The 27,378-nt window shown below is 41.1% G+C and overlaps 2 protein-coding genes across 13 annotated transcripts in view; one reads left to right on the top strand and one right to left on the bottom strand.

Annotated features, from left to right (window-relative positions):
• Positions 1-1,054: 1,054 nt before the first annotated feature.
• Positions 1,055-14,981, top strand: traf7 (TNF receptor-associated factor 7). Its single transcript, XM_082165884.1, has 21 exons — positions 1,055-1,195; positions 2,246-2,378; positions 2,473-2,530; positions 2,816-2,901; positions 4,833-4,949; positions 5,088-5,180; positions 5,455-5,488; positions 5,831-6,014; positions 6,134-6,268; positions 6,376-6,593; positions 6,684-6,757; positions 6,853-6,901; positions 6,988-7,115; positions 7,209-7,291; positions 7,494-7,533; positions 8,801-8,917; positions 9,331-9,453; positions 10,411-10,530; positions 10,653-10,784; positions 10,866-10,985; positions 13,499-14,981. Exons 2-21 carry the CDS (start codon positions 2,283-2,285, stop codon positions 13,511-13,513), a joined length of 2,022 nt encoding a protein of 673 aa, XP_082022010.1. The 5' UTR covers positions 1,055-1,195; positions 2,246-2,282; the 3' UTR covers positions 13,514-14,981.
• A 271-nt stretch (positions 14,982-15,252) lies between these two features.
• The window catches only part of caskin1 (CASK interacting protein 1), a 104,283-nt gene continuing 92,157 nt past the window's right edge, over positions 15,253-27,378 (bottom strand). For 5 of the 12 annotated variants that reach the window (XM_082165785.1, XM_082165786.1, XM_082165780.1 and 2 more), the window contains 11 exons: positions 27,068-27,172; positions 26,468-26,583; positions 25,574-25,673; positions 25,196-25,299; positions 23,848-23,958; positions 22,766-22,867; positions 22,280-22,418; positions 20,952-22,147; positions 20,065-20,848; positions 19,424-19,955; positions 15,253-18,651 (listed from right to left, as the gene is read on the bottom strand). In XM_082165785.1, the coding sequence (XP_082021911.1) occupies positions 18,555-18,651; positions 19,424-19,955; positions 20,065-20,848; positions 20,952-22,147; positions 22,280-22,418; positions 22,766-22,867; positions 23,848-23,958; positions 25,196-25,299; positions 25,574-25,673; positions 26,468-26,583; positions 27,068-27,172 (3,386 nt within the window). In that variant the 3' untranslated portion in view covers positions 15,253-18,554. The remainder of the gene's footprint in view (positions 18,652-19,423; positions 19,956-20,064; positions 20,849-20,951; positions 22,148-22,279; positions 22,419-22,765; positions 22,868-23,847; positions 23,959-25,195; positions 25,300-25,573; positions 25,674-26,467; positions 26,584-27,067; positions 27,173-27,378) is intronic. The other 7 variants (XM_082165782.1, XM_082165789.1, XM_082165787.1 and 4 more) reach the window with 3 other exon arrangements.

Genomic DNA, 27,378 nt, shown 5'->3' with positions numbered 1-27,378 from the left:
TTTTGGCCTTAAGTGGTTTACCTGTGACTCTGAGAACAGCATAACTGAGCATCTCCAGCCAGGTGAATGCAGGTCAAATCATACACCCTCTCAAGTGCACAACGCATCATTGTATATTGTGATTTTAGATACTTAAATGGGCACAATTATAGGTATTATAATATTTTCACATGCATTACATATTCACAAAATACTACAATACAACAGGAATTTTCCTGACATGAAGGAATATTTCCAAAATATTTCACTAAAATATCTGTTATTGACAAAAACTACATGCCAGAATTTAAGGAACATCTGTAGACACAAGAGTATTATTGTCTAAATGATAGTGATAGAACCATTTCTGCTGCCAGACTCTACTGATCTGCTGAGTGAAATGTGAATTACAGAGGAGTTGAATTCATGTCCAGACTCAGGATCTGAGCAAACAGCGCCCCCTTCCGTTTAACTAATTGACTCAATATGGTAGATCCAGAATAGTAATGTAAACAAAAATGTAGATGCAGAATACTAGACTTTAGGCTACATGTAGTTGTACACAAAAACGGAATAATATATACCTTACTATCATAACAAAAATATCTACAAACAAAGTGTGTAACGTTACGTGACGTTACGTGCTTGTCGTCGATTGGGAACTAGTGTTGCTTCATGAATGAATCTTTTAAGTGAACGAATCGGTGTTTTGAACAAATCTTTCATGTGAACAAATCGTTCTCGTTCACTTCCATGTTTATTTGTTCCCAATTGAAGTCTCTACCTTTTGAAGCGTGTGATTTCTTTGGTAATATGATTGTCTTCAAGACATTCAGACAAAAGACTTAAATAAGACTCGCTGAACGACTCGGCGTTGAATCAGTTGAGCAAATCAAGTACATCACTCAATGCGGTGCACCCTGCAGAATTCAAAAGATTCGACTCACTAAGATGAATCATTATGAAACTATAGTAAATGGTTGACGTTAAACTCTTAAAGTGACTTGGAAAATACCCAATAAAAATCATGATTTAACTGTATTGTTCTGAGCGTCTTCTTGAATATTCCAGGAACTTGTTGTTGTGTCAATTCCCGACAATGAGGCGTATTTGCTCTTCCGCAATACATTTCCCACAATGCCTTGGTGTGTGAGCCTGGGCGTGTGAGAGAAAGATTAAAATTGGACCATCTGCAGACTTTGATTTAGCATCAATGGTGAGAACCTACATTGTTTGTCTAAATAGACATGCGATATGTATCTTGTCAGCTTGTCTTTTCTATAGTAGAGCTAGAGGTCTATCTTACTACATTTCGTAAAGCTAAATCCGATGTTTTATTAAAGCTGTTCGAAAAACCAACTTCGTCAGCTAGCCAACACAGCTAGCCAGCTCACTTTAGGCATGCGAATCACTAGTACATCATCAAACGTACGTGCTTGCATGTCTTTTAACGTGTTTGCAGTTGTTAATATAGTGTAATAAACATATTGTGTTTTATTACCGTTTAATCCGATGCTTAAAAGACATTGTCCCATTTTTCGCAATCACCCGCTAACAAAATCTTGGCTGTGAATCAAAACATAGTTAACGTCAACTGTCTAACGTTAGTTTAACAGCATTTTTTGTGATCGCACCATTCTGAATCTCACCATTTTTTTAGACATAAAGAAAACTAAAGCATTAATTGTTGTGCCAGTTGTCATTTCTGCTGACATACAGCCTCCGACATTGTTTATTTTGACAGATGAAACGCTGTGTTGTCGGGAAATGTGTGATTGTCTTCACATCAGCTTGATATATATTGATCCCACATACATACACATATATATATATATATATATATATATATATATATTATTCACACACATATAAAAACTAGAGTGAACATCACAGTTTCGAGAATCGGTAGTTGACGGAAAAGTGTATGAATACTTGCATTTTAAAATAATGTCAAAATAATATATTGTAAGATGTATATCTTAGGTTCTCTACCAGGTCACCATTTCTTAAACGTTTTTCACCATTTTAATCACATTTTACTGCTAGTTTATTTTAAATTATCCTGTGGGTTGATTTTTATTTAAATTTTTATACATAAAATAGGTATTCCATGTAGTCTAAATAGCAAATATGAGCACAGTGCTGTTTACAATAGTATTAGAAATAGTATAGCATATCACAGACATGCCTATGTACCATAATATCTTGTTTCATAACATAATATATTATATGTAATAATATTATATTTTTTCCCTTTCATCTACAGGCTGCAAAAGATCTTTTCCACAGGGCTTTGCTGTATTATGAGCTGTAGTAAACCGTCACGCTCCGATCGATTCTCAGAAGGATCTGTGGCAGGTGCCGCTATCACTGTACCCTCACCTGATATCAGCAAACGGGTAAGAGTGTGATCTGTACTTGCGTTTGAGTTATGTGAAGACTTGAGTGGCAAAAAATCTCATTGTTTTCTTCTTTCATAATCTTTCTATGCAGACCAAAATGGAAGCTAGTTTTGGATCCACGTTTCCAGCAGTCCCTCAAGTAGCAAAAGGTCAGCATTATCTTTTGGACTACTTGGAGTCAGATTGGTTAGGGAAACAAAATATAAAACAATGATGTATGGTACAGCCGTTTTAAAATTCCTAAAAAAAATAGAATAAATATTATCAAGTTGACTTACATTTACATTTTGAGTGTCGTACCTCAAACCACTATGAAAGTAATTACCGATGTTAAAAATGACCTAGATCAGCATTGATTGGACAGAAATCCATGTGAGCATTTGCCTAGCAACAAGGTTCAGTCAGTCACTTGTAACTGTGCGCTTTCTTTTCAGCGGAAACCAATTACAAACAGCATCGTAGAACCCCTTCAACCTCCAGCACTCTGACCTACTCGCCTCGTGACGACGATGATGGCATGGTAATCATGACGCCAGCTCTTTTCAAAACAGCCAATCACATTTACATACTGAGGAATGGAAATCAAAACCCTCTCAATTTTGTCATTGCTGACGTGCGTCACAGTGGGCTTTTGGCTTAGCTGAATTACTGTTTGGGCAGTTCTTAGTTTTTGATAAAGGCATTTATTTTCTTATTATTTTTAGACTGTTTATGAGTGGCTATGTATATTATTTAGTTTTTCCCAGACACCACAGTGTTGTTTTTCCACCATATGTAAGTGAATCAGAAGACATTGAGGTGCTCTCCTCCTTTCAATCGTTTTGCATATTCACAGGAAAGCTCGTCTATTTATGAGTAGCGGGAAGTAGTTCAATCAGATTTGTTTTGTTAAGGACCATATCCAGTATCAAAACCTTTTGTACAAAAAATGGTTTACTACTGATGATTTTGGTAACACATCTTACTTTGTAGAGTGGAATTTTGGAAAGAGGGGGCATTCTTTTTGTAATGCCAAGGTGTGTATTCCAGAAAGCAGGGTTAACTTAATGTCACATAACTCCCGGTTGATTAACCCAAACCTTTCTTCCGATTATCGGTTCTAAAAATGCAACCATGAGTAAGTTCCGTAAACTCAGAGCATGTTCATGGGGAAAACCCAAACGCTGCGTCCGAAATCGCGTATGGAGTAGGTACTACATTTGAATTATAATGTATGGTGCATTCAAGTCCTCCTGGGAAGTTCATATTTACGAGATAGGAAGTCGTGTTTACGACGGCAGGTGAGTTCAAATCACTTTTGTCGGAGTGAGATGACTGTGTACTTTGTCTCAATTAATTACACAAAAATACAGCAAGGTTCTTAAACTCTACTTCTAGAAAATGAAGAACAAAGAAATGTGCATCAGGTGTGTTTTGCCTTTTTATGTTTTAAATTAATTGATGAAACCACTGTAAACTTTATCGTTACATATTATAATGCTATCTTATTTTGTGCAGGCAATTAGCTTACTTCGTTGTAAATAGAAAAGCCTGACAATATCACAGCTAAATACCTTTAAGTATTGTGGTATTCCGCCATGTTTCTCACTCGTAAAGATCAGGGCTTACTGAAAATCTCGAGCTTCCCACTCGTATTTAAGAGTTGAACGCCACCACAATGATCTTTACGACATGACTTGAATGCACCAATACTTTGCGACCTTTAAAAAAGTATGTTCTTCTATATAGTATGAATATGGGTAATATGAATGCAATTCGGATGTACTACATTCAGCATGTTGTTATGGTCACTTGACCTACCAGCATCAGTTCAGCATCAGCGCTTCTCTCTTCCATTCATAAATCCTCTCCCATGGGAGAGTAGAGTGTCTATCAAAGGCATTCTTCAGAGGTCATCCGGTGACTTTTCACCTACTAATACTATGTATGCATACATATTATTATTTTGCCGTACTGTTTTTCGCATATGATACAGTAGGGAAGTATATCGTTTTTTTTTATGTTTAGCCATTTTACTTCTACTTTATAGAAATAAAAAAAAAAGAACCTGTTGAATGCAGATCCATGATGTGTGAGATGACAATAAAACAAATAGATTAAAAAATAAAATAATCATTGCTTTGTTATAATAGTGCTTTATAATTTTAGAAAAAATATAACTATATAATATAATATTGTGCAAATATCTGTCACATCCACTGAAGCCTCATCAATAGGGCATGTATATATATATGTAATACTTCTCCGGAGAACGTTATGTTCAGAGAATAAGTTGCTTTGGCTGCTTGTATACCCTGTAAGTCACCTCAGTTTTTGGAAGTTACGGTAATCTTTTTACTTATCTGTACACTTACCCGGATGTGTCACATAATCTGCTTTCTGGAATACCTTCCAGATGTCATTCAAAAAACTTAAAACAAAAAAACAAATAAACTGATTCTGTTCCTGCAGCCGCCCATCAGTACCCCTCGTCGCTCAGACTCTGCCATCTCGATTCGCTCCCTGCACTCCGAGTCCAACATGTCATTGCGCTCCACCTTTTCCCTGCACGAGGAAGAGGAAGACACGGTGAGTGTCAGCAATCTTCTGTTTCCTTTTCACATGTTGATCTAGCGTGGTGACGCGAAAGGCTGACAGACATGCACCTTTGCCCAGCAGGAGATTGACTTTCTCTCTCTCTCGCCCTTGCTCTCTTTTCTTACCCAGGAGCCACAGGTGTTTGCAGAGCAGCCCTCAGTTAAGCTTTGTTGCCAGCTGTGCTGCAGCGTGTTCAAGGACCCCGTCATCACGACCTGCGGAGTGAGTCAGCCAGCCGTCCCCTCACCTCTCCCTCAGGATAGGGCTGTCGTTCATGATCTGGTTTCAGGCCATGTATTGATTTCCTGTTAGTTTGGGCCGTGAAAAGCACGCTTCATTGACCCGTTTCCTACGGCACTGTCAGGCTGTTGAACACCAAAATACAAGTGTCTGTTGAGAGATGAATTACACTTAAAATAGCTGAGTAGATGAAAAAGTAAAATTCAGCTCTTATTCACTCTCATTGTGCTCTCTTCCTCTTCCTCTGTCACCTCAGCACACATTCTGCAGGCGATGTGCCTTGACTTCAGGTAAGCATAGCATTTTTATTCTACGCATTTGTCTTGCTTTCACCTTTCTCATGATGACTGTTAGTACAGAGAGGGCTCAACACAATTTCCACAGTCACAATTAAAGATAAAATGTGAAAAAATAAGGGGTCTAAATTCTTCTGAAATTTATCTGAATATTTATGTAAAATTTCTAAATTTGCTTTGCCATTAGCAGGAGTGGCCTAAAGTTACGAGTGCAGGTCTCTAGCTCTGTTCCTGTTTCATTTCCTTTCTATGCTGTCATTTCATGCTCTATATTTGAGAAATGTTTTCAACATACGATAACTATTTTGTTTAGCCAATAACCTTGTGGTTCCACAGATAAATGCCCTGTGGACAACTCCAAGCTAACAGTGGTAGTGAATAACATAGCGGTGGCTGAGCAAATTGGGGAGCTTTTTATCCACTGCAAGTACGGCTGTCGGCCAGCTGCCTCAGGCAAGCCCGGTGCCTTTGAGGTTGACCCACTTGGCTGTCCTTTCACCATCAAGCTCAGCACCAGGAAGTGAGTATGCAGGTTCATTTCTTTTCACAATGTCAGCTTTTGATTTCTGTTTTTGTGGCATAGTTATGCAAAGGGGTTTTAATTACGCTGTATTGTGTGTGTGTGTGTGTGTGTGGCAGAGATCATGAAGTAAGCTGTGACTACAGACCTGTACGCTGTCCCAACAACCCCAACTGCCCTCCACTGCTCACCATGAACCTGGAAGCCCATCTGAAAGAGTGTGAACACATCAAGTGCCCTCATTCTAAATATGGGTATAGAAGTTTGAAAAGGCTAACATTCTTTCCTTCAGTTCCATAGATGATATTACACATAACAAGGAAATTAAACATTGAATTTACCACTGCCTACTTTTCTCCAGTTGCACCTTTATTGGGAATCAGGATACATATGAGACGCACCTGGAGGTGTGTAAGTTCGAGGGGCTGAAGGAGTTTCTCCAGCAGACGGATGACAGATTCCATGAGATGCAGGTGACACTGGCGCAGAAGGACCAGGACATCTCGTTCCTGCGCTCCATGCTGGGCAAACTCTCTGAGAAACTAGACCAGCTGGAGAAGAACTTGGAGCTCAAGTTCGGTGAGGAAACAAAGCTAATTCTTAACCACTTAACTGTTTTTAAGCCAAAAGTAGTCAAATTGTTGTTGTTTTCTTGTGCTAATGTGGCAGATGTGCTGGATGAGAATCAGAGCAAGCTCAGTGAAGATCTGATGGAGTTCCGACGAGATGCTTCCATGCTGAATGTTGGTCCATTTTCGCTCTGGTTTTACCAAATTGAGACGTACAGTTTTGGTGTTCCAGTATTAAGAGCTATCTAACTCATCCCTTCTTTTTGCAGGATGAACTGTCCCACATCAATGCCAGGCTCAATATGGGTATACTGGGCTGTGAGTGTCTCGTTCTCATTTATACTCCTAATTTCTGTGAATATAATGAAATATGTCATCATCTGACTGTATGAAATGTTTTGCAGCCTATGACCCGCAGCAGATCTTCAAATGCAAGGGTACATTTGTGGGCCACCAGGGTCCGGTGTGGTGTCTGTGTGTGTATTCTACCGGTGATCTTCTCTTTAGTGGGTCATCAGATAAGTCCATCAAGGTAATTCTACCTGCCATCAGCAAGCTGTCCCTTTGGTTTCTGAGGATCCCTCTTCAACCAGATAAATCTTCTGTACTTCTGTGCTCAACATAGGTTTGGGACACATGCACCACATACAAGTGCCAGAAGACCCTAGAGGGCCATGATGGCATAGTGTTGGCATTGTGCATTCAGGGGTAAGTATTTTGAGGATTTGGAGGAATACTTTTAGATTTTTCATAATCTTTCATCGAAATCTGAAACGACTTTTCCTTGCCAGTCAGTGTAGTGTATTAAATATTACAACTAGAAATAAAAATTGACCATTTTTGCAAATGTTTGATGTTGGCTTTAAGTGGACAGGAGATCTTATATATTCTTTTCTCATTTCTGCTGCAGGAACAAGCTGTACAGTGGCTCAGCTGATTGCACGATCATTGTGAGTGTTCCTGAAATGCATATTTCATTTTCATATCAGGCCTGTTCATGACTAGGGATGTGCGCAACGACTAATTTCATTAAAGGGTTGAGGATTAGACTAGTCGACTAGTCTGTTTCAAAATTTCAGTTTAAACGTTAAAGGGTTAGTTCACCCAAAAATGGAAAATTCTGTCAGTAATTACTCACCCTCATGTTGTTCCAACCCCGTAAGACTTTCGTTCATCTTTGGAACACAAATTAAGATATTTTTGGTGAAATCTGAGAGCTGGCACACTCCTTCATAGGCTGCTAGGTAATTGCTTATGCCGGCCCAGAAAAGTTAGTAAAGACATCGTTAAAATAGTCCAAGTGACTACAGTGGCTCAACCTGAAGTTTATTAAGCAAGAATACTTTTTGTGCGCAAAAAAAACCAAAATAACGACTTTATTCAACTATTCATTTTCTTCTGTGTGGGCCTCTTGAGTGAGTTCACGTAGTGTAACAGCGCAGCGCTTCTGGGTTGAACGTCAGAACGTAGGCTCACTATTGGCCAGCATCACACGCATCACACACATTACCAGCGTCGGCCAATAGTGAGCCTACGCTCTGACGTTCAACCCAGAAGCGCTGCGCTGTTACACTACGTCAGCAGTTTAGGAGAATAACATGGAAGAGAAGAGATGGTTAAAAAAGTCGTTGTTTTTGTTTGTTTTTGCGCACAAAAAGTATTCTCGTCACCTGATAAACTTAAGGTTGAGCCACTGTAGTCACTTGGACTATTTAAATTTTTTTGGGGCAAAATCGCATGAAAAGCTTGATTTGTGCTGACAACTATAAATTATTTAAGTGTATTCTCTTCGTTAGGGTGTTGATATAGCAACTGTTCAAGTGTCAAGTAACTTTCATTCATAATGTTTCTCCTTTATTCCGATATAAAATTTCATACTGTTTTGTCTCTCATACCCGGTAGTAGCAAGCAGCATAGAAGAAAACGGAGAAGTTTTGTGTAGGCTTTCAAAATACTTCCGAGTGGGCATTTCTCTGAACAAGTGTCAGAGAGAAAAGAAAATCTTTTTTTTGCTCCAGAGATACACTTTTTAAAATGTTAATTTTAAAATGTAACATTAAAATGACAGTAATTTAATTATATTTGTATAAAAAAAGTAAACGACTCGTATTTCCAAGTCGACCAGCAGCAGCAGTATCGTTTAATTGACTAGTCTGGCACATCCCTGTTCATGACACGGTCCATGTGAATCTAATGCATGCACTTGCTCTTCCTCAGGTTTGGGATATCCAGACCCTGCAGAAAGTGAACACTATCCGGGCACATGACAACCCTGTGTGCACTCTGGTGTCCTCTCACAACATGCTCTTCAGCGGCTCTCTCAAAGCCATTAAGGTCAGTGGTGCCTGCTGAAGAAAAGATGTGCGTGTCTGCAGACACGAGCCCGATCAAGCAGCTAATATTGAGCTTTATTCTGCCCCATTTGCTGATGTGCACGTTAGCTGTGTACGGTTTTCTTAAAGTGATGTGGAGATACGATTGGTGCTCCAGCAGAGAGCACCTTTTGCACTGGAAAAGCACTGACTTGGGTTACTGAGGCACGAGTGGAGCAGAATTAGGTCCACTTGGCTCTGAGAGCTCGTCTGAAGAGCACACGCTGTGCTAATATCACCATGGTGATGTGTGGGAGGAATGTGGGGGTGGAGGCTCAACAGTAGAATGATCTCATCTCTCTGGGACTTTCCAGTTTGCCAATTCTGGATGTTCTTTAAGTGTTGAAACATCTTTCTTTCTCTCTGTCTCTGTAGGTGTGGGATATTGTGGGCACTGAGCTGAAGCTAAAGAAGGAATTGACTGGCTTGAATCACTGGGTTCGAGCTCTGGTTGCTTCTCAGAATCATCTGTACAGTGGATCTTATCAAACCATAAAGGTTAGAAGTGTTAAACTTTGAACTGCTTAAATAGAAAACAGTTCTGTCAGTTGCTTCAGGAACGCCCAGTCCATATAATAAAGGACAATATGCAGGTTGATTAATTATATGGTCAGTTTTGACAGAAATCCTTGCAGAATCCGTGGGATCTGAAAGATGTAAAAACAAAAGTAGGGCTGTACACTTAATCAAATCGAGATCTGGACTAGCACTTGCTTGACTGAAACAGCTGCCCGAGAGGCGTTTCAAAGATGGCCACCGAGTGAAATGACTTACCTTAAAGGGACCTATTGTACTGTAGAATGTACTGTATATAAATATAAAATTTTTAGTTTTATTAATTCAATGGATTAGACACTTTTTTTTTTTATTATTCAAATTGTTCAAATTGCTCAAAGTTCAGATTGGAAGCTTTTCTCATGAATTCCTTTAGTGTTCAGTCTAACTGGTAAAAACGAGAGCAGCTCTCCGAGTTGTTTTTAAAACAGATAAGACCGATAAACCCGAGCTGCTTGTCTCAAGTTGTCTAATTATGGCTCCAGAGATTGCAGGCAGGAAGCAGACTACAGGCAAATGCTCACAAAGAGAAAGAATGAACACAAACACGCTACTATAGAATACAACAGTGATCAAAGTTTAAGTCTTTAAGTTGTTTTAAATTGAGAGTGTAGGGAGACCGACTCAATTATTCCCCTGCTCCACTGAGTGGGTGGCTGCTGAGCTTTTTTGGCACTCTTCTCGTCTTCTTGGTAACAGTGAGTTCTCTGATTGGTTGATCCATGGAGAATCTCTCTACAGGATTATGAGTAGTGTAGTTCTTCACTAGTAATAAAAAAAAAAAAATGTTTTATGAATCTGATCACGTTCTTTAACATATCATGCAAAACTTGCATACTGTCTAGAGTGAATAAATGAAATGGATTTTTGTGAAATGGTCTGTATGCCCTTTCCCCTCAGATCTGGGACATCCGTTCTCTGGAGTGTGTGCATGTGCTCCAGACCTCTGGAGGCAGTGTGTACTCCATTGCAGTCACCAACCACCATATAGTTTGTGGCACCTATGAGAACCTCATTCATGTAAGAAGTATTAATGTCTATGCTTTGCAGGGCTTTACATATGAGAGTAATGGTCATGGACAACCTGGAAATGTCAGGACATTTTTAACCTTGCGATTTCTGATACTTCCCATATGAACTAGGTTTGGGACATTGAGTCCAAAGAACAGGTGCGGACTCTTACGGGCCACGTGGGCACAGTGTACGCCCTAGCCGTCATCTCCACCCCTGATCAGACCAAAGTGTTTAGTGCCTCCTATGATCGCTCTCTCAGGGTAAGGACAAGGCTCGGGTATGGGATGTGAAATAGGGGGATTCGTGAAACCTCTAATGCATTGATTGTTTTACCTGTGCAGGTGTGGAGCATGGACAACATGATCTGCACCCAGACTCTGCTGCGGCACCAGGGCAGTGTGACGGCGCTCGCTGTATCCAGAGGAAGACTGTTCTCTGGAGCTGTAGACAGCACAGTGAAGGTCAGAGGCTCTTAAAACCAGTTTTGGGTTGCAGCTTTGAAACCATAGCTTGCCAAGTCTGACAGCATTTAAATGTAACACTATAAATACAACTAAAAAAATAGACTCTATAAAAAAAAGTAATGACCAGCAGTTTTTGTCTCAATATATTTGAGAAATACGTGGATTAGGGCTGTCACTAACGATTCTTTTGGTAATCGAGTAATTTGCCAATTAATCGAGTAATAGGATAGAAAAATAGACCTAAGCAAAGACTTAAGTATTTTAAATTACTTAAAATACATAGATAAAAACGATGCAATAATATTGGGTTCAAATAAAGTATCAAAAGCAAGAAATCATATGATTTTTTAGAACAACACTGTTAAAATACTCACCTAAAGGATTATTAGGAACACCTGTTCAATTTCTCATTAATGCAATTATCTAATCAACCAATCACATGGCAGTTGCTCCAATGCATTTAGGGGTGTGGTCCTGGTCAAGACAATCTCCTGAACTCCAAACTGAATGTCAGAATGGGAAAGAAAGGTGATTTAAGCAATTTTGAGCGTGGCATGGTTGTTGGTGCCAGACGGGCTGGTCTTGAGTATTTCACAATCTGCTCAGTTACTGGGATTTTCACGCACAACCATTTCTAGGGTTTACAAAGAATGGTGTGAAAAGGGAAAAACATCCAGTATGCGGCAGTCCTGTGGTCGAAAATGCCTTGTTGAAGCTAGAGGTCAGAGGAGAATGGGCCGACTGATTCAAGCTGATAGAAGAGCAACTTTGACTGAAATAACCACTCGTTACAACCGAGGTATGCAGCAAAGCATTTGTGAAGCCACAACACGCACAACCTTGAGGCGGATGGGCTACAACAGCAGAAGACCCCACCGGGTACCACTCATCTCCACTACAAATAGGAAAAAGAGGCTACAATTTGCACGAGCTCACCAAAATTGGACAGTTGAAGACTGGAAAAATGTTGCCTGGTCTGATGAGTCTCGATTTCTGTTGAGACATTCAGATGGTAGAGTCAGAATTTGGCGTAAACAGAATGAGAACATGGATCCATCATGCCTTGTTACCACTGTGCAGGCTGGTGGTGGTGGTGTAATGGTGTGGGGGATGTTTTCTTGGCACACTTTAGGCCCCTTAGTGCCAATTGGGCATCGTTTAAATGCCACGGCCTACCTGAGCATTGTTTCTGACCATATCCATCCCTTTATGACCACCATGTACCCATCCTCTGATGGCTACTTCCAGCAGGATAATACATCATGTCACAAAGCTCGAATCATTTCAAATTGGTTTCTTGAACATGACAATGAGTTCACTGTACTAAAATGGCCCCCACAGTCACCAGATCTCAACCCAATAGAGCATCTTTGGGATGTGGTGGAACGGGAGCTTCGTGCCCTGGATGTGCATCCCACAAATCTCCATCAACTGCAAGATGCTATCCTATCAATATGGGCCAACATTTCTAAAGAATGCTTTCAGCACCTTGTTGAATCAATGCCACGTAGAATTAAGGCAGTTCTGAAGGCGAAAGGGGGTCAAACACAGTATTAGTATGGTGTTCCTAATAATCCTTTAGGTGAGTGTACATAATATACATATTATTAACAATCATCTTATGTACATTATGTATAGCACTTTACAACAGATCAAATCCTCGTTTAATATTGTCCAAATGACATTTAATTCAAATGTTTACTTAATCTTTAATATTTGGCCAATTCTTTACGAAAGAAATGCTACAGCCACTGTAATTTTTTGGACATCAAAACATGTAAACTCAGTGCGAGGGTTTGAACTTTTATTTTGAATTTGCGATGAACAGTTTGCATATTTAGAAACATATTGATGTATTCTCCTGTGTTGGCATAGGTTTTTAAATAATTTACCTTACAAATCTGATGAAATGGCACACATTGCGTTACAAGCAACCCAAACTCACAGCATATGCAGAGATGAGCATGTAAATGATAACAGTTGATGTGGAGCAGCATTTACTGGGAACAAAGCCGCTCTGAGATGCATGTAACCTACACGCATGTAAATAAGTAAAGCACATACATTAAACCCACAGGGCATATTTATTTAATTGAATCGCAGCCTTTGTGAATTCACAATAGCACTATGCTATAGTATGGTTTTAATACATCGTGCAGCCTTAGAAAATCTAATAATGCAGTTTCAGGTTTTTTTCCGGTTACTCGACACTGTTAAATTGCAATTGAGGACTTTTTAAAATCAAGGACTCAAATTGAATCAAGGAATCGTGACAGCCCTTACGTGGATTGTTGTTGTTAAAGAATTAATCAGACTTGATTATTTCATCAGTATGTGCCTTTAAAAACGGCTGTTACTTTTGATGACACTACACCATTACTCAAAGATGATTGCTATTGCTATTTTAAAAGCAGCTGAGCAACACTGTTTACACCATTCCTTGAACCATTTTCTACTGGCATGAGATCTGTATATGAGCACTAACAGTGGATTCTGTTTCCTTTCCTCAGGTGTGGACATGCTAAACATGACCTCCGAGCATTATTAGTTATTATTACAAATCCCATGAAACTCAGAACCAACATGAACTCTGATGCTCAGACTTATATACGAGTATGAATAATATTATTCAAGAGAACATTGCAACATACATTGGGCAGGAAATGTTTTTATTTTTGACCCTGTGAACCCGGGCATCTGTCCCGTGTGAACTTTGCAGTAAAATGTCGTCTGGGTTTATTTGCTGGATGGATGGTGCTTGTTTGCTTTCCACATACCGGACACATTTCGACAGCAAACAGAACCTCCAAACCTGCAGTCTTTATTAACACCCAGTGGAGCGCAGCCAACCACTGAGCAACACTGTATTTTATACGCTTTCCTACAAAAGTATGATTTAGATTTGGTAAGTCTTCAACTTGATTCCAAATGAAGCTGAATCCAGTCCAAGGTCATGTTCCCAGGAGACCACGGAAATGTTGTGATGACTGTTGAACTTTGTGAGTCACAGTCTCATGACTAAGTGAGTGCCTAAGCTTCAGTCTGATGCCCAGTGGAGATGCATGGAGTGACCATCATCCCAGGGCTGAATGAAGACCTACACTAAACCAACTTGGGCCTGAAACAGCAGAGCATTGACAACACGGTGCCCATGTTTTTATTTCCGATTTGACAGTGCCAACTGAACGCCCAGAACTGCTCAGATATTTTCTAACTGCCTGTTGACTGATGTGAAACCTTTGTATGACGGTGTAATGACCTAATCATCCATCATGCTTGTGTAAATACTGCAATGTTTCCTTACCAAAGGATTTCCTTACTAAATCATTTTGTACAGAAAGTTCAAATGTAAGGCACTTAATTCATTATCACTGAGCATCCCAGGATAACTTTGAAGGAACAATGAGGTGAATGGAGGAGAACACAATCTTGCGTTCAGTGTGAGGTTGAGTTCCTCTCAGCTTAAAGTGACAGTTCACCCAAAAAAGAAAAGAAAAAGAAAAATGAAACTGTTTTCATGCTGTTCCAAACCTCTATGACATTTTCTTTTATTGAATATAAATTATGATATCTTAGATGAAATTTGAGAAAATTTGGGGTTTTCCCCATACAAGTTAATGGGCACCAAAACTGTTTGGTTATCAAAATTTGTCAAAATATCTTAGTTCCAAAGAAGCGAGTAAATTGATTGAAATTTCATTTTTCTGTGAACTATCCCTTTAATTTGAAGCGTACTAGGTAAGTCAATGCTAAATTAAGACAAAAGGCATAAAAACAGCTGCTATTTTGGATATCACAGTGCCTTTTAGTGGCATGGAGCTACTCAATCCAGCTCCACACAAATAGGACAATTATGGAAGTAATGAACCGATTTCAGCAGCGTTGTTCCCATATTTTCCCCCCATTAAGCTTATGACGGGATGTGATGTTAAAAATGTTCAAATGCAAACTATCATAAGTTTCTTGTATAAAATACATAAGACAGATTTTTAATGCTTGTATTGAGTGTACATGAGTCTTTTATATTCAGTCGCTATCTTTAATTCACACATAACGTGCCGTTGACTCCCTCTAGTGTCCTTAATACATATTCAGTTATATCAAAAAAAATCTGTGAAGGGTTGTATTACCCTTTGGTACCAGCTTGTAATTTAAAAAATTTTTGACAAGTGCTCAGTATTATATACGTGAAATAATGAAACACTGGTGTTAAGCAGATTCCAGCTGGCCTTGTTGGTTTTCAGTAATTGGACGGCTATGAGAGTGTTTGTATATAATGTTTATTTAGAGCAGGTGGCTGTTGATGCAGTCACTGCAAGCACACCACTGTTCCCAATGCCAGTCACAGCAGGTATCATACAAGTCAATGGCAGAACATCAACACAATATACAGCCTGCACACACTGAGCAGTGCAGATTTCTTTTCTTTTTTTTTTTATGTCTCTGCAAATAGGATGGAATTGAAAACAGCTTTCATTATTAAATAACATCTTGCACCAACAACAAGTCTGACTTCAGTGTTTTCAGAATTTCATTATTTTTCATTGTTTTTTTGTTTAGTTTTTTTTCTTCTCTGGTATTAAAAAAAGAAGCAAACATGACAATAAGAAACTGACAGAAATGAGAACTTTAAAGTGGAGAAATCAAGTTTAAAAAAAGGATGATTTCACAGTGACAAACATCTAGCTATATACACAGAAGTGGGGACAGGGTTGTAACTACTCAATTAACACTGGATCGACACCCAGTCCTTTGAAGTGATGGGCATGATAAAGCTTTTATAAAAGCCATTCCCATGCCAGACATCTGCACTCTGTCCACAGAGTAGACCACAACAAAGAGGGATATAATTCTGAACATCTGGTGGACGAAAGCTGAGACCGGCCACATATCCCCTACACATTGTTCAAACATGAAAGACAAAATGAAAAGAACTAAAGCAAGGCACATACATGTTTTAAAAAAAACGTAACATTGCATAATATACAACTTATTTCATCTGAAGACATGGCAGTCAAAAAACTTATCACAAAAAGTTACCTTAGAAAAGAAAACTGGAGTTCTAAAAAAATGACCATTTACAATTCATTTAAAACTCTTTGAGCCAAGAAGACACTTTTGTCTCAAATATTTGCAGTTTCATCAACAAGCCCTCTTGATGCTGCATCATTAAATACTTTTTGAAAACATCTATAATAATCTCTGTTAATAACTTAAATATTACAAATATTCATTTTTTCTTCTTTTTTTTTTTGAGAACCGGGGAAGGGATTAAGTATATATGGAGCTACTGAAAGTGTGTAAAGCATTGTGGGACCTACACAACTATTTTTCTTGCTCATGTTCCCCTTCCTTTGGGCCCTTTCTTAAATTGCATTTAAGATCATTTTGATACTGTGACGATTCTAATAATGAGCAGGCAGATTGTCATGGCAACAAAGATGGTTAAGTAATGAGAGACTGTGAGTTTGCTGGCAATGAGATAATGACATTCAGAGGCTTTTGCAAGAGGTTTGGTGCTGTCATAACAGCAAACTGTGCCCTCACCATGAATGAGTGAACATGGCATCTGGAAACATCTCATGTCCACAGAGACCAAACTGTAAAAGCATCACTCATTCTACCCTCAATATGTCCCTGTAAAAGTCACTTAATGTGAGTCTCAGTGAATATGTTTAACCTAGATACTGCTATGTTTTTCAGAATAAGTTATGGACCCAAGCTTAATTGCATCTTGGACTAGTGCTCTTACTTTGGTCATTAAGGAAATGTCTGTCTGGATGATACTGGGGGGGAATGCAATACAAAGCAGGCACACCATGGTACATTCACACCCTTAAACAGCCACTGCGCAATGTGCTGAGATTAGACTGCATGCAGGCTTCCAGTGGAAACACACCCGTCCAAGCTCACTGACCAGGGGGTGGAAATGCTGAGCATCAAGCTTCATTAATGTTTGCAAAATCCTTGTTAGTTCACTACACTGTCAGTCCATAACACCTTACATGCATGTTTCTTTTCGATTGCTGTTTTTATGCCACTCACACACACACACATTTGCAACTTTCTCACTTTGTGCTTCCTGACGTCCCACCTTCTGAAAACCGCCAACCATCACTGGACCCTTGTACCTCATTCTCACCTGTGTTTCTCAGATCACTCGTGTAGTACAAGTCAACATGACTCTATTTACTTTCTTAATGCACAATCCTGGTCTTGTTGAGAACAATTAATTGACACTTTATTCCTAAGAAAATTTAGTTTGTCTTAATCTTCACTTAGGGCGCACAGGCTATTGCATAATGCTAATCAATAGCTAAATAGCTATTTTGGTATTCAGTACCTACTTTAAATTGCCAAAGAACAGAATCATTGTATATTTTCTAGCATTTGCTGTATGGCCTGGAAACGCATTACATCATGGAAGTAAAATGGCTATTCACTTTGACTTCAAGGCCTACACTACACTGTGTATCCCCTTTCTGCAGATGACTTAAGCATAGAGATGTCCAAGGATGAGGTCACGCCTCGCCAAATCAGAGCACACAGGCCCCTCCCTTCCCACAAGGCAATGCCACTCACATGGACATCTGGCCTATCTCAGATTGAACCTGTTTGCTTGTGTGTGTTAGCAGCACTGAGGTCACCTCTCACGTTAAGGCACACAGGACACTGCACATGATGAGGGCAAAGAAAAAGAGGGAAGGTGAAGGAAGAAGGCTGTGCAGGAGCAGGAATGTATGAGTTCACACAGGCAAAAAGTATATGGAAACATAAAGGGTCACAGCAGCAGCACAGAGCGGGAGCCCAGAGCAAGCACAGAGCAGGGGGTGAAACAGCCACTTCAGTCACTACATTCAACACAGCCCACAATACTCTTCAGCAGAGCACAGCCAAACATACAAGATGTTTAAGCCAGCCTTATTTTTTGTTTTGTTTTAAAACTTCATTATAGTCATAGAAAAATCCACATATCTGTCATCAAACTTTATAGATTTCTTAATGTTTCAACACTGTATGTACCATTGAACATGAAATAAAAACATAAAATATTTATATTTTTATATATATATATATATATATAACTGTACTAATGCATGACTCTCACTATGAGATTTTTTTTTCTTTATAGATACAAACTTTCCTCATGCTTACAATGTACACATACCATACTATTATTTCATATACAATTATTGTTTTCATTTTATTATTTTACTACTCATTGCTCATGGTAGATAGAGATATTCCATGGACAGAGAGTTGAGCTTTATGTATTAAAACCCAACCTCTGCCTCTCCACCCTCTGCTCTGTCTTTGATGTTTAAAGCCCTGGATGGCCTTCTGCCCAGTTCTGAGGTACATCAACTCGGGTTTGTGCAAAACCAACTCGGAGGGAGAGAGGAGAGACGGGTGTTTCATGACAATGGGGAAGGAGCAGGAGAATAGGGGGTGAGAGGAGCAAGGGATGAGGACTAGAAAGGGGTAGGTGGGTATGTTGTTGGTCATTGTGCCCTTGTGCTCTCCCGGGGTCCTGAGGTTGTGCCACAGAGACACATGCTGTGCTCTTCACTCCAGCATGGCATCCAGCTGATCGGCCAGGTCATCGAACATGCTGCCGATGTCATCTAGGATGCTCACTGTGCTCTTGTTTTCAGTCATTGAGCTGTGAATCAAAACACACACTTAAATATCTTTTAAAAATAAGAAAAAATTTAGCTGCAAGCAATAGTTGTGGGGTCAAAAAAGACATGCAAATTCAAAGGTTGAATAGATTTATTTGGTCAACACACCCCCAGTGGTGAATTTAAAAGAGAATACATTCAAAAGCTATGAACAGATCTGCCTTTAGTTATCAAATCTGATCAGTTGGTGTCGCTGTCACTAAAGATAGGTGGTTTCGTCAGGGTGTCTCAATGATAGATTGCGTCAATACACAGTTAGCCTTGCCAATATAAAGCCTCTTCTACTGTTCAGCTTTTTCATGTTTAAATTGGCTAACATGCTACAGACAGTTTTGAAAAGAAAAATAAATAATAATAATTACTATAGAATTCTGGTACTCGCTGTATTCAGCACGATGGTGGAAAACTGCTTGAAGTCTGTTTCTTAATAACCACAGATGTAGACTCAAAACTGCTGAATTGATTTGAAGGACTTGAATTATATTTGTAACTACTTGAAAATAAATATTAACCTCAGACTAGATGCCCTCATAGACTAGATTCCTACTGGTCTATTATGTCACTGACATCACTGTGGCTGCCGTCGCATCATCCAAGTGGATGCTGCACACTGGTGGTGTTGAGGAGAGATCCCCTGATATGATTGTAAAGCGCTTTGGGTGTACAGTAGTACATATGAAAGTGCTATATAAATGCCTCATTCATTCATTCATTCATTCATCATACAATTTTTGCATGTTTCATGACACTCACTCTTTTTGCCCATCCTCCTTGATCTTCTCTTCTACTGCCAGCAGGGCCGCAGCCAGTGAGGCACTGGTCTCCTCTATCTTCTGGTGCATTGCATCTGCTGTCACTACCCCTGCGACACATGCTGATCCAGTTGAACTGTCCATGGATACCCCACTGATTGAGGAGCGAGGGGGCTTCACAGGTGGGGGTGTAGGGATAGGGGTTGGGGGAGTTTGGGGCGTCTGTGGGGTTTGGGGTGTCTGAGGTGTCTGTGGGGTGTGAGGAGACTGAGGTGTGTGTGGGGTGTGAGGAGACTGAGGTGTGTGTGGGGTCTGCGCACTCAAAGCTAGTGGGGTTGTAGCCTTGACAGGATGGTTGGTCTGGGCAGAAGCTGTACTGGCCATTCTGGTGATAGTCTGCTTGGCTGGAGAGGGTGTGGGAGTGGGATTAGGTGTCGTATTTAAAGACTGCAGAACATTTTTGGATGGTTTGGGAGCTGTGGGAGGAGGTGTAGGTTTTGGTGAAATCGGAGGAGGTACTTTCTTTCCTTCGACTGTAAATAGAAGAGAAAAGAGATAGGAAGAGAGACGGGAAGAGAGACTGACTGAGCGGACTTTGATTCAACAAGGTTTAAACGTTACAAGGCTTTACGGGATACTCACATAATTGTGTAAAGACAGGGCAAGTGAAAGGCCCGCACTGTGTAGTACCTGGGCTGCCAGGTGCCCCAGTTGGTCCAGGAAATGGGGCTTTCTTGGTGATAGCAGCTGGTGGTCCTTGTTTCTTTATGTGCTGGGCCAGAACAGGTTTGGGAGACACTGGAGGCTTGACGGACTTACGAGGGGCACTCTCAGTGACATGGCCTTCCAGGTCTGGACTGTCCCGACGGGGCGAGTTCTCAGGATATTCCTGTGGCCGGGGCTGCTCTGAAACGGTCACCTCTGACACAGGGCGTCTTTTAATGGTGCCAGTCCCATTCTCATATGGTACGTGCATCTGCCCATCCTGTTGTTCCTCTGCATCTTTGTCTTTGCTTTTGGGGCGGCGCTTAACCGTATTTGACTCTGTGAGCAGGAACTTGGTGCCATTTGGCTGCTGCTTGGTGCTCTGGACCCTCCTTTTCAGCGAGGCTGTGGCATCCACACATGAAAGGTCTTCCTGGGGTAAAGAGTATGACATTTCTAGGCCCCTCTCAGCCTCATCCTTTCCCTGTCTAGGTCTTTGTTTGATGGTAAGGTTTCCATCCTCAGCAAACGGAAGGTTCTCTGCTGAACTCCCACTAGAGCTTGGCTGGGGTTCAGTGTGTTGCCTATCCTGGACTGGCTCTGGTCCTCGCTTAGCAGCTGCTACTAACTCAGTGACAGGACCACTAATGGTCCTGCGACGGTTCACTACTTCCCCATCCAGTCCAATGGCATCACGCTGCTTTGTTCCAGCAGAACCCACCTGTAGAGAAACAACCATGTTTTACTACGACAGATTTTGCTAACAGACATTTCTATGAAAAATGCTGAGTATCATCCCAAGGGGGTACTGACAATCACCTTACCTGCAGATAGTGACCTGCAGATTTCTGTGAAGCAAGACCCTTGGCACCCCCACCAATAGAGGACATTTCCAACATGGCCGCAATGCTCCTCACAGTTCCTGCACTGCCTGTGTCTACAGTGCCACCCAGGTCACTAGCACGTCTTTGTGGTTGATAGGGAACATCCAAAAGAGGTCCACTAATTGTCTCCTTGGGCACTTCAGCCAGATTACTGCTGGAGCTTGAGATAGCCGAACTAGAGCGTTTAGGGGGAGGTGGAGGAGGACCTTTCTTCTTCTGCCTGAGAGCAAAGGACTGGCTTCGGTTGACATTCTTCTCTGCCTGTCCTTTCATTGAGTTGCTGCGACCCACCCGGTGCTGTACTGTGGCATACTTTCCTCCTGAATCTGTCACATTCAGTTCATCGCGTTCCTGCTCACCATCAGACACAGCATATCGATTCAGGCTGTGGGCACGTTTCTTAGGCAGACCATACTCATCGCAAGCTTCGTCTCCATCTGGTGGCAGGCACAGGAGTGGCACTGAGACAGCAGCACCTTGAGGTGCAGCTTCCATGGTTTCCACAGGCTGGGCAGCTGGGTGTGGATGGGACATTTGAGTGGGAGATTGGGGGTGAGCACGAGGTGTCATGGGCTTCTCTGTCTGCTGGAGCAGCTGAGGACTAGGTTTTGGTTTACCCGGTGGGTTGCTCACCGTTTGTGAGGCGGGAGGCTTCATTTTGGTGGGTGTTTGTGGTGGAGTATAGGGTGGTCCTGCACCTTGGGGATAAGACTGACGTGGTTTTGGCTGCGCCGATGAGACACTTCTCTGGCCTCCTTGGCTGCTCTGGCGCATGGTACGTGCCTCCTTTCTGGGTGGCCCGCTAGGCTCCTCTGTGTCTCGGCTCTTATTCATGCTGTTCTCATGCAGACTGCGGGCTCGGTGCTGTGCTCCCGGACCACTGTTGGTTCTCACCTCTGTGCCGTCCTGCACATCAGCAGGGTGTTTAAGAGCTGCCTGTAACTCCCCGCTCAGTTCACTGTCCTGGAAAGTGCTCATTTTAGGAGACATACACTCTCCGCTGTCATGGGGTGGGCTCTCAATTGCCATCACCTCCTGAGTGGCTGGGGGCTTTTTACGCAATGCGTTACGACCATCAGAGGCCTTCTGGATCTCTGCCAGCTTCTTCACTGCAAGCATAAGCTTCTTCTGGTGTCCTAAGCAAATTTGGTTAGAGAAGTACTGTAAACCAACATGGCCTATGCAGTTTGGTAAAAAAAGAGAAGTTTTATGTGTAATCATTTTGAAGTACTGGAAGATTATGGATACCAGTCCACTGTCTATCTTACCAAGTTTTGTAATGCCAATCTCCTGAAGGTCCTCCCATGTAATGTCAGTGATAAAGTCAATGTTCTCGTAGCCATTTTTGACTAAAATTTGGTGATATTGGCTCAACCCAATCATGGATAACCATTCTCCAAGATTCGCCTACAGATTAAATACAAATAAAAACAAATTACATCTGGATGCGTGTGTATGTTCAGGTATTCCTACGTTGTGGGGACAAAATAGTAATACCAGAAATGTTATATCTTGTGGGGACATTTTTTGGTCCCCATTAGGAAAACAGCTTTTAAATCATCCTAAACTATTTTGAAAATGTTAAAATGCAGGAAATTTTTTTGTGAGGGTTGTGTTTAGGGTTAGGGTATCTATACAGATTGTACAGGTACTTTATAAAAATCATTACGTCTATGGAAAGTTCCCATAAAACATGGAAACCCAATGTTGTGTGTGTGTGTGTTTGTGTGTGTGTCTGCACTTGTTAAACTCACCGGTTTTTGGTCAGGCAGCCACTCATTAACACTGAGCTTATTTATCTCTGAGGTCATCTTCTTTCGATGTCCTGGTTTGGTTACTCCAATAGCTGTTAAATCCTGAAAATACATATAGGAGTCCCAGAAACCATTAGATCCATAACCAAGCACATTCAAGAACCCCAAGACCTTTGTACACACATACACACTAAACCAAGTGGCGCATATTCTATGAACATTACATTACATATACACAAAAAAGATGATGGAAGCTGATGAAAAAAAATGGGAAAGGGAAAATAATAAAATAATACCAGGAGCAAGTGAGGAGCAAGTGAGGAAAAGAAGCCTTTTCAGAGTACCCCAAACATAATCATATAAACATATCCTAATTGAGCATGTCCATGGTGTTTCAACAAAATACCCCTGTTAATTCTGCTTTCAGCATTAATAATATGTAAATCTCATGAAGGCAGTGGTTTAATGTAATTAAGTATGGTAGACGAGTTTGCTTCCAGGAATTCTAATTGCTTGAATATTAATTTCAGTTTTAGTAACAATTTAGTTTAGTTCAATTTAGTAAAAGGTTTGCACTCCATAATGAAAATTCATGAAATTACCATTAATAGTAAAATATTTGCAAAGGAAAAAAAGCATGTGATTAAATGCTTTAATTTTAATTATATGCACATAAGTACATAGCTCACAAGAGCATGTACACATTTTATCAAGTTCAAGTTCAAGTTATTATGTGGGTCATCATGATACCAACATAACATAATAGGAAACACATTTGATAACCACAACAGCAACAATGTCTGGGGGGTTTTCTGGGTGAGATATTTCCATCCTTTGCCACGAGTCTCATAAAGCCTGTGCGAGCCATGCCCATGACTTTATGTGCTTCAGTTCAGACTCATTGCAAGCCATTTCACTTCAAAATCCAAGGAGAGTTTGTTGGTTGATTCGTTTTTATCTTCTGACTGCTTCTTTTCTGTGCTTTGGGTGGGTCTGTGAGTGTTACATTTAGGGAAGAGGGGAGTGACATAATAGTTTAGGGTGGTTTAAGGAGGTGGTGGGGGGACGGGGACAACTCTTACCTCTGGGGTCATTCGGCTAATTGTAGGAATGTCATAGCCGGCGCTGATGAAGTTTGGAGCGTAGACCTGCAGCTGAAATTCACTCAGCCATTCGATAACAGCCTCTGAGCTCTAGAAGAGAAGATAGGTGGTAGTCTATCACTGTTTGGGTCCCGTGGCTGAAGATGGACCAGACCCCAGGCCAACAAATGAGCCAATGATCAATGTCACAGCTTTACTAAACTTTATAAGTTCCTAAATAATTAAAAAGTCCACCCTACTTTTTTTGTATTAAATTGGACTTATTGCTCTTAGTCCAGTATTACTGCTCTTGCTCCAGGTACCTGCTCTGGCAACAGGGGACAAAGCTTTAGCAAGTAAGGACTCTCCTTTCTGAACCAAAGGGTTCAGCTTTTAAAAACTAGTGGTTCATACAGTTTCTGCTTTGGAATGCCACTTCCCTGGAAGTAGGAGGATGTACTGTAACTCTGTGTAGGGGAGGCAAAAAGGGAGTTGGGCAACAGAGAAAATAGGGCTGTTTTGAACAGATGGCCCTTAGTCCACAAGTCCAGCATGGAGCAGCTCTACTCAGCAGCTCAAAAGTCCTGCTGGGAAAGATATGGCAGCCACATTTCTCTGTTATATGACTAGTGGTGGAATTTCTGATATCAGCTGAGTGTAAAAAAGACATCAAAAACTGCGAGGGTCAGTTATGCATTACCAATTTGCAACATACAATCTCACTTTATGAGATAAAGGATAAATAATACCTATACTGTGTCATATTTTGTTGGTATTGTGTTAAAAAATAAAAATTGTCTAAAAAAATATCAGTGTAATAATCTCATTTTCCCTATAGCTATCCCTATAACTGTTCTTCATGTCTCAATATAGACAGACTAAATCTTGATCCTGCCCCAATTACCATATCACTCCACATTTAAATCACACGTCTACATTGTTGGGTACTCTCTGAAAAGAAATCAAAAGGTGAAAATTACTGAAAATAAGGCAAAAAATAATTTGGAATGGACTTTAAAATGTAGCAAAGAAAATGAAATGAATGATCAGAAAAGATCACAGTGAAAGGAATCGCTGTCAATATTAGACAGCAGTATCAGACAGAGCGTCTGATAGAAGCCTGAAGCTGAGGACAACGTGCAAGGAAGCCTGCGGAAAAGCCCACTCACCGTGTCCTGACGACAACCGAGAGCGCGTAATACCGATGAGGCCAGCTGTGAGAGGAAGTGCTGGGAAAGCATCCTGGATGTGCCAGTGCATCTATATGTATGTGTGTGTGTCTGAGAGAGTGTATGCTTGTTTGAGGAGAGGTAACAGGACAGTGTGTTTTGAGTAGGAGTCTCCTTACCTTCCCCTCAGGCAACGCCTCCCCTTTCCTCTGGGACACCGCCTCCCCATACGGCTGCTCATGGAGTGGACAGCTTGACAAACTCTGACTGCGTGAGGAAGATCCTAGAAGGACCATGAGATCATTCATACACATTGGAGCATTGCTATTACACAACCAATCCCTGTTATGTTTTTTGACTAACTACTCCTTTAGCCAATCAGATCTTTGTGATGCTCCCACCCACAGCAATTAGTGCAACCATCTGGCACAAAAAAAGGAGCCAAGTCTCTAATTTGTTCAAAAAACAAAAAAACATTTTGGATGGAGAGACTTCTTTGTGACAAGATACTCTCATATGAAATCTTTTCAGAAGAGTCATTTGAAATTCCCACTAACCCTTGTTGCTGGAAGCATGAGAAGGGTGTTCCAAAGACTTTGTCTGCTCCAGCAGGTGTTCTTTAGCTTTAGCAGACTGTGACAAAACCGTGGCCAGAAGCTACAGGATAAACAAAGCTCATCAGATCAAGAAATAACATACAAATATCAATGCAGACTATGCAAATTGGACCTCAAGTGCACCCCCTTATTGAAGAACAAAGCTTTGTGAGACTGAGTAACAGGTTCTTCTCTGATGTATTAAAGCTCCTGCTGGAAAATTCAGCTAAAACCATCTCCTCAAGGTAGCTGGTTAAAGCTGATTATTTATTGTTCAGGTCCAAGCTGATTTAGGTGGACTGCCAGCTAATGGGGTTAAGGTCAACCTCATAAACCATCTTGGTCAACCTGGTTAGGGCTGGTAGATTTGTTTGTTGGGAGGTATTTTAAGGTGATTAGATGGTCCAAGCAGGTTTAGTTGGACTGCTAGCTTGTAAGGGTCAAGGTCGACCTTGTAAATCATCTTGACCCACCTTATTTGGTCTGGAAGACTAGATGGTAGCTGGTTTTAAATGTTTTCTAGCTGGAGCTGAAGCTCATTATTTATGTTTTTGTAATCCATTCAAGCTGGTTCAGGTGGACTACCAGGAAATGGGCTCAAGGTTGGCCTTGTAGATCATCTTGGGCTGGTTAGGGCTTGTAAATGACCTTGGCTGGCCTGGTAAAATTCCAAAACACAACTAAACTTGACAAGGCTGTTCATCTTTTTTTCCAGAGATTGTAATAAATCTAGTAATACTGGCAATAGATAAGAGGCCTTTAAAATGAATGACAAACAACAAATAAGACAGTTCTTTCAGGTATCTTCTCAAACCACAATTGAAGTTGAGTCACTTTGCATGTCAGATAGCTCACCTTAACTCCCTCCGCCTGTGCGTGAAGGATATTGCTGCTGCCTGCGCTTTGTCCACTACCAGAGGATCGGGCACTGGCCACACTCCCTGAACTTCCCACACTGCTGCGGTCTCCACCTGGAACAACAAGCCCCCAGCAAACACATACAAAAACACAGTCAGCCCCATTGGACCATACCATCACGTTTGCTCCAATCACACCACTATGAACTCCCCCTCTGCAATGCACTGATCTGATACACGGGATGACAGAGACTTACATAACAATGGTGAAAGACCAGGTGACTGATGGACACAAGACATGTTAGCATAGTCACTAATACAAACACACTCAAGCCCACACTGCATTCATTGAAAATGCAGTTTGCCACAGGGCTACAGACACATCTGTGGATTGTCTCTACGTGTGCTCTTGAGGGAACGATTCCACGGATGTTACTGTAACAGAGCGAATGAGAGCCTTTTAATGCGCCTACACGCCTGCAACTGAGGAGGTTTCTGAGGTCAGGCGTACAGCAGCTGCACCAGGAGCGTGGCAAAGTAGGAAGACTCATGAGAGAAGAGGAAGAGGAGGACGAGGAAGGGGCAGTCCTGCTGTTACCTGCCACAGGCTTGCGCAGCACCCAGATCTCTTCGCTGCTGCCGCCCTGCGGACCACCGGCTGGGGTGGGTGAGCCATGTGGACTGGAGTCTGAGCCGCGAGAACCTTTAACACAGAAACCACCATTAACTGCGCCCTGGCTTGGCCACCTGCCCGGGATCAGAGGTTTTCTGGACAGGTCAGGCAAGAGGAAATCTTAACTATATATGTATGTGCTTTAGCAGTCTGTTTGACCACAAACCTCATTCTCTCTCTTTCAAACACACACACACACACACACAAGGCAATCACGCATATATATACTGTATATC

This window comes from Leuciscus leuciscus, assembly GCF_965113295.1.
Source record: "Leuciscus leuciscus genome assembly, chromosome: 1".
NCBI lineage: Eukaryota > Metazoa > Chordata > Actinopteri > Cypriniformes > Leuciscidae > Leuciscus > Leuciscus leuciscus.
Note: the sequence above shows the minus strand (reverse complement) of the source record. Positions and strands in the feature narration are given on the sequence as shown.

Bases quoted from the DNA above. Each gene is read 5' to 3' on its own strand.
- traf7 (XM_082165884.1), top strand. From the start codon at position 2,283: ATGAGCTGTAGTAAACCGTCACGCTCCGATCGATTCTCAGAAGGATCT. The intron at 7,534-8,800 runs GTGAGTGTTCCT...GCTCTTCCTCAG, and splicing joins CAGCTGATTGCACGATCATT to GTTTGGGATATCCAGACCCT. The intron at 9,454-10,410 runs GTTAGAAGTGTT...CTTTCCCCTCAG, and splicing joins GATCTTATCAAACCATAAAG to ATCTGGGACATCCGTTCTCT.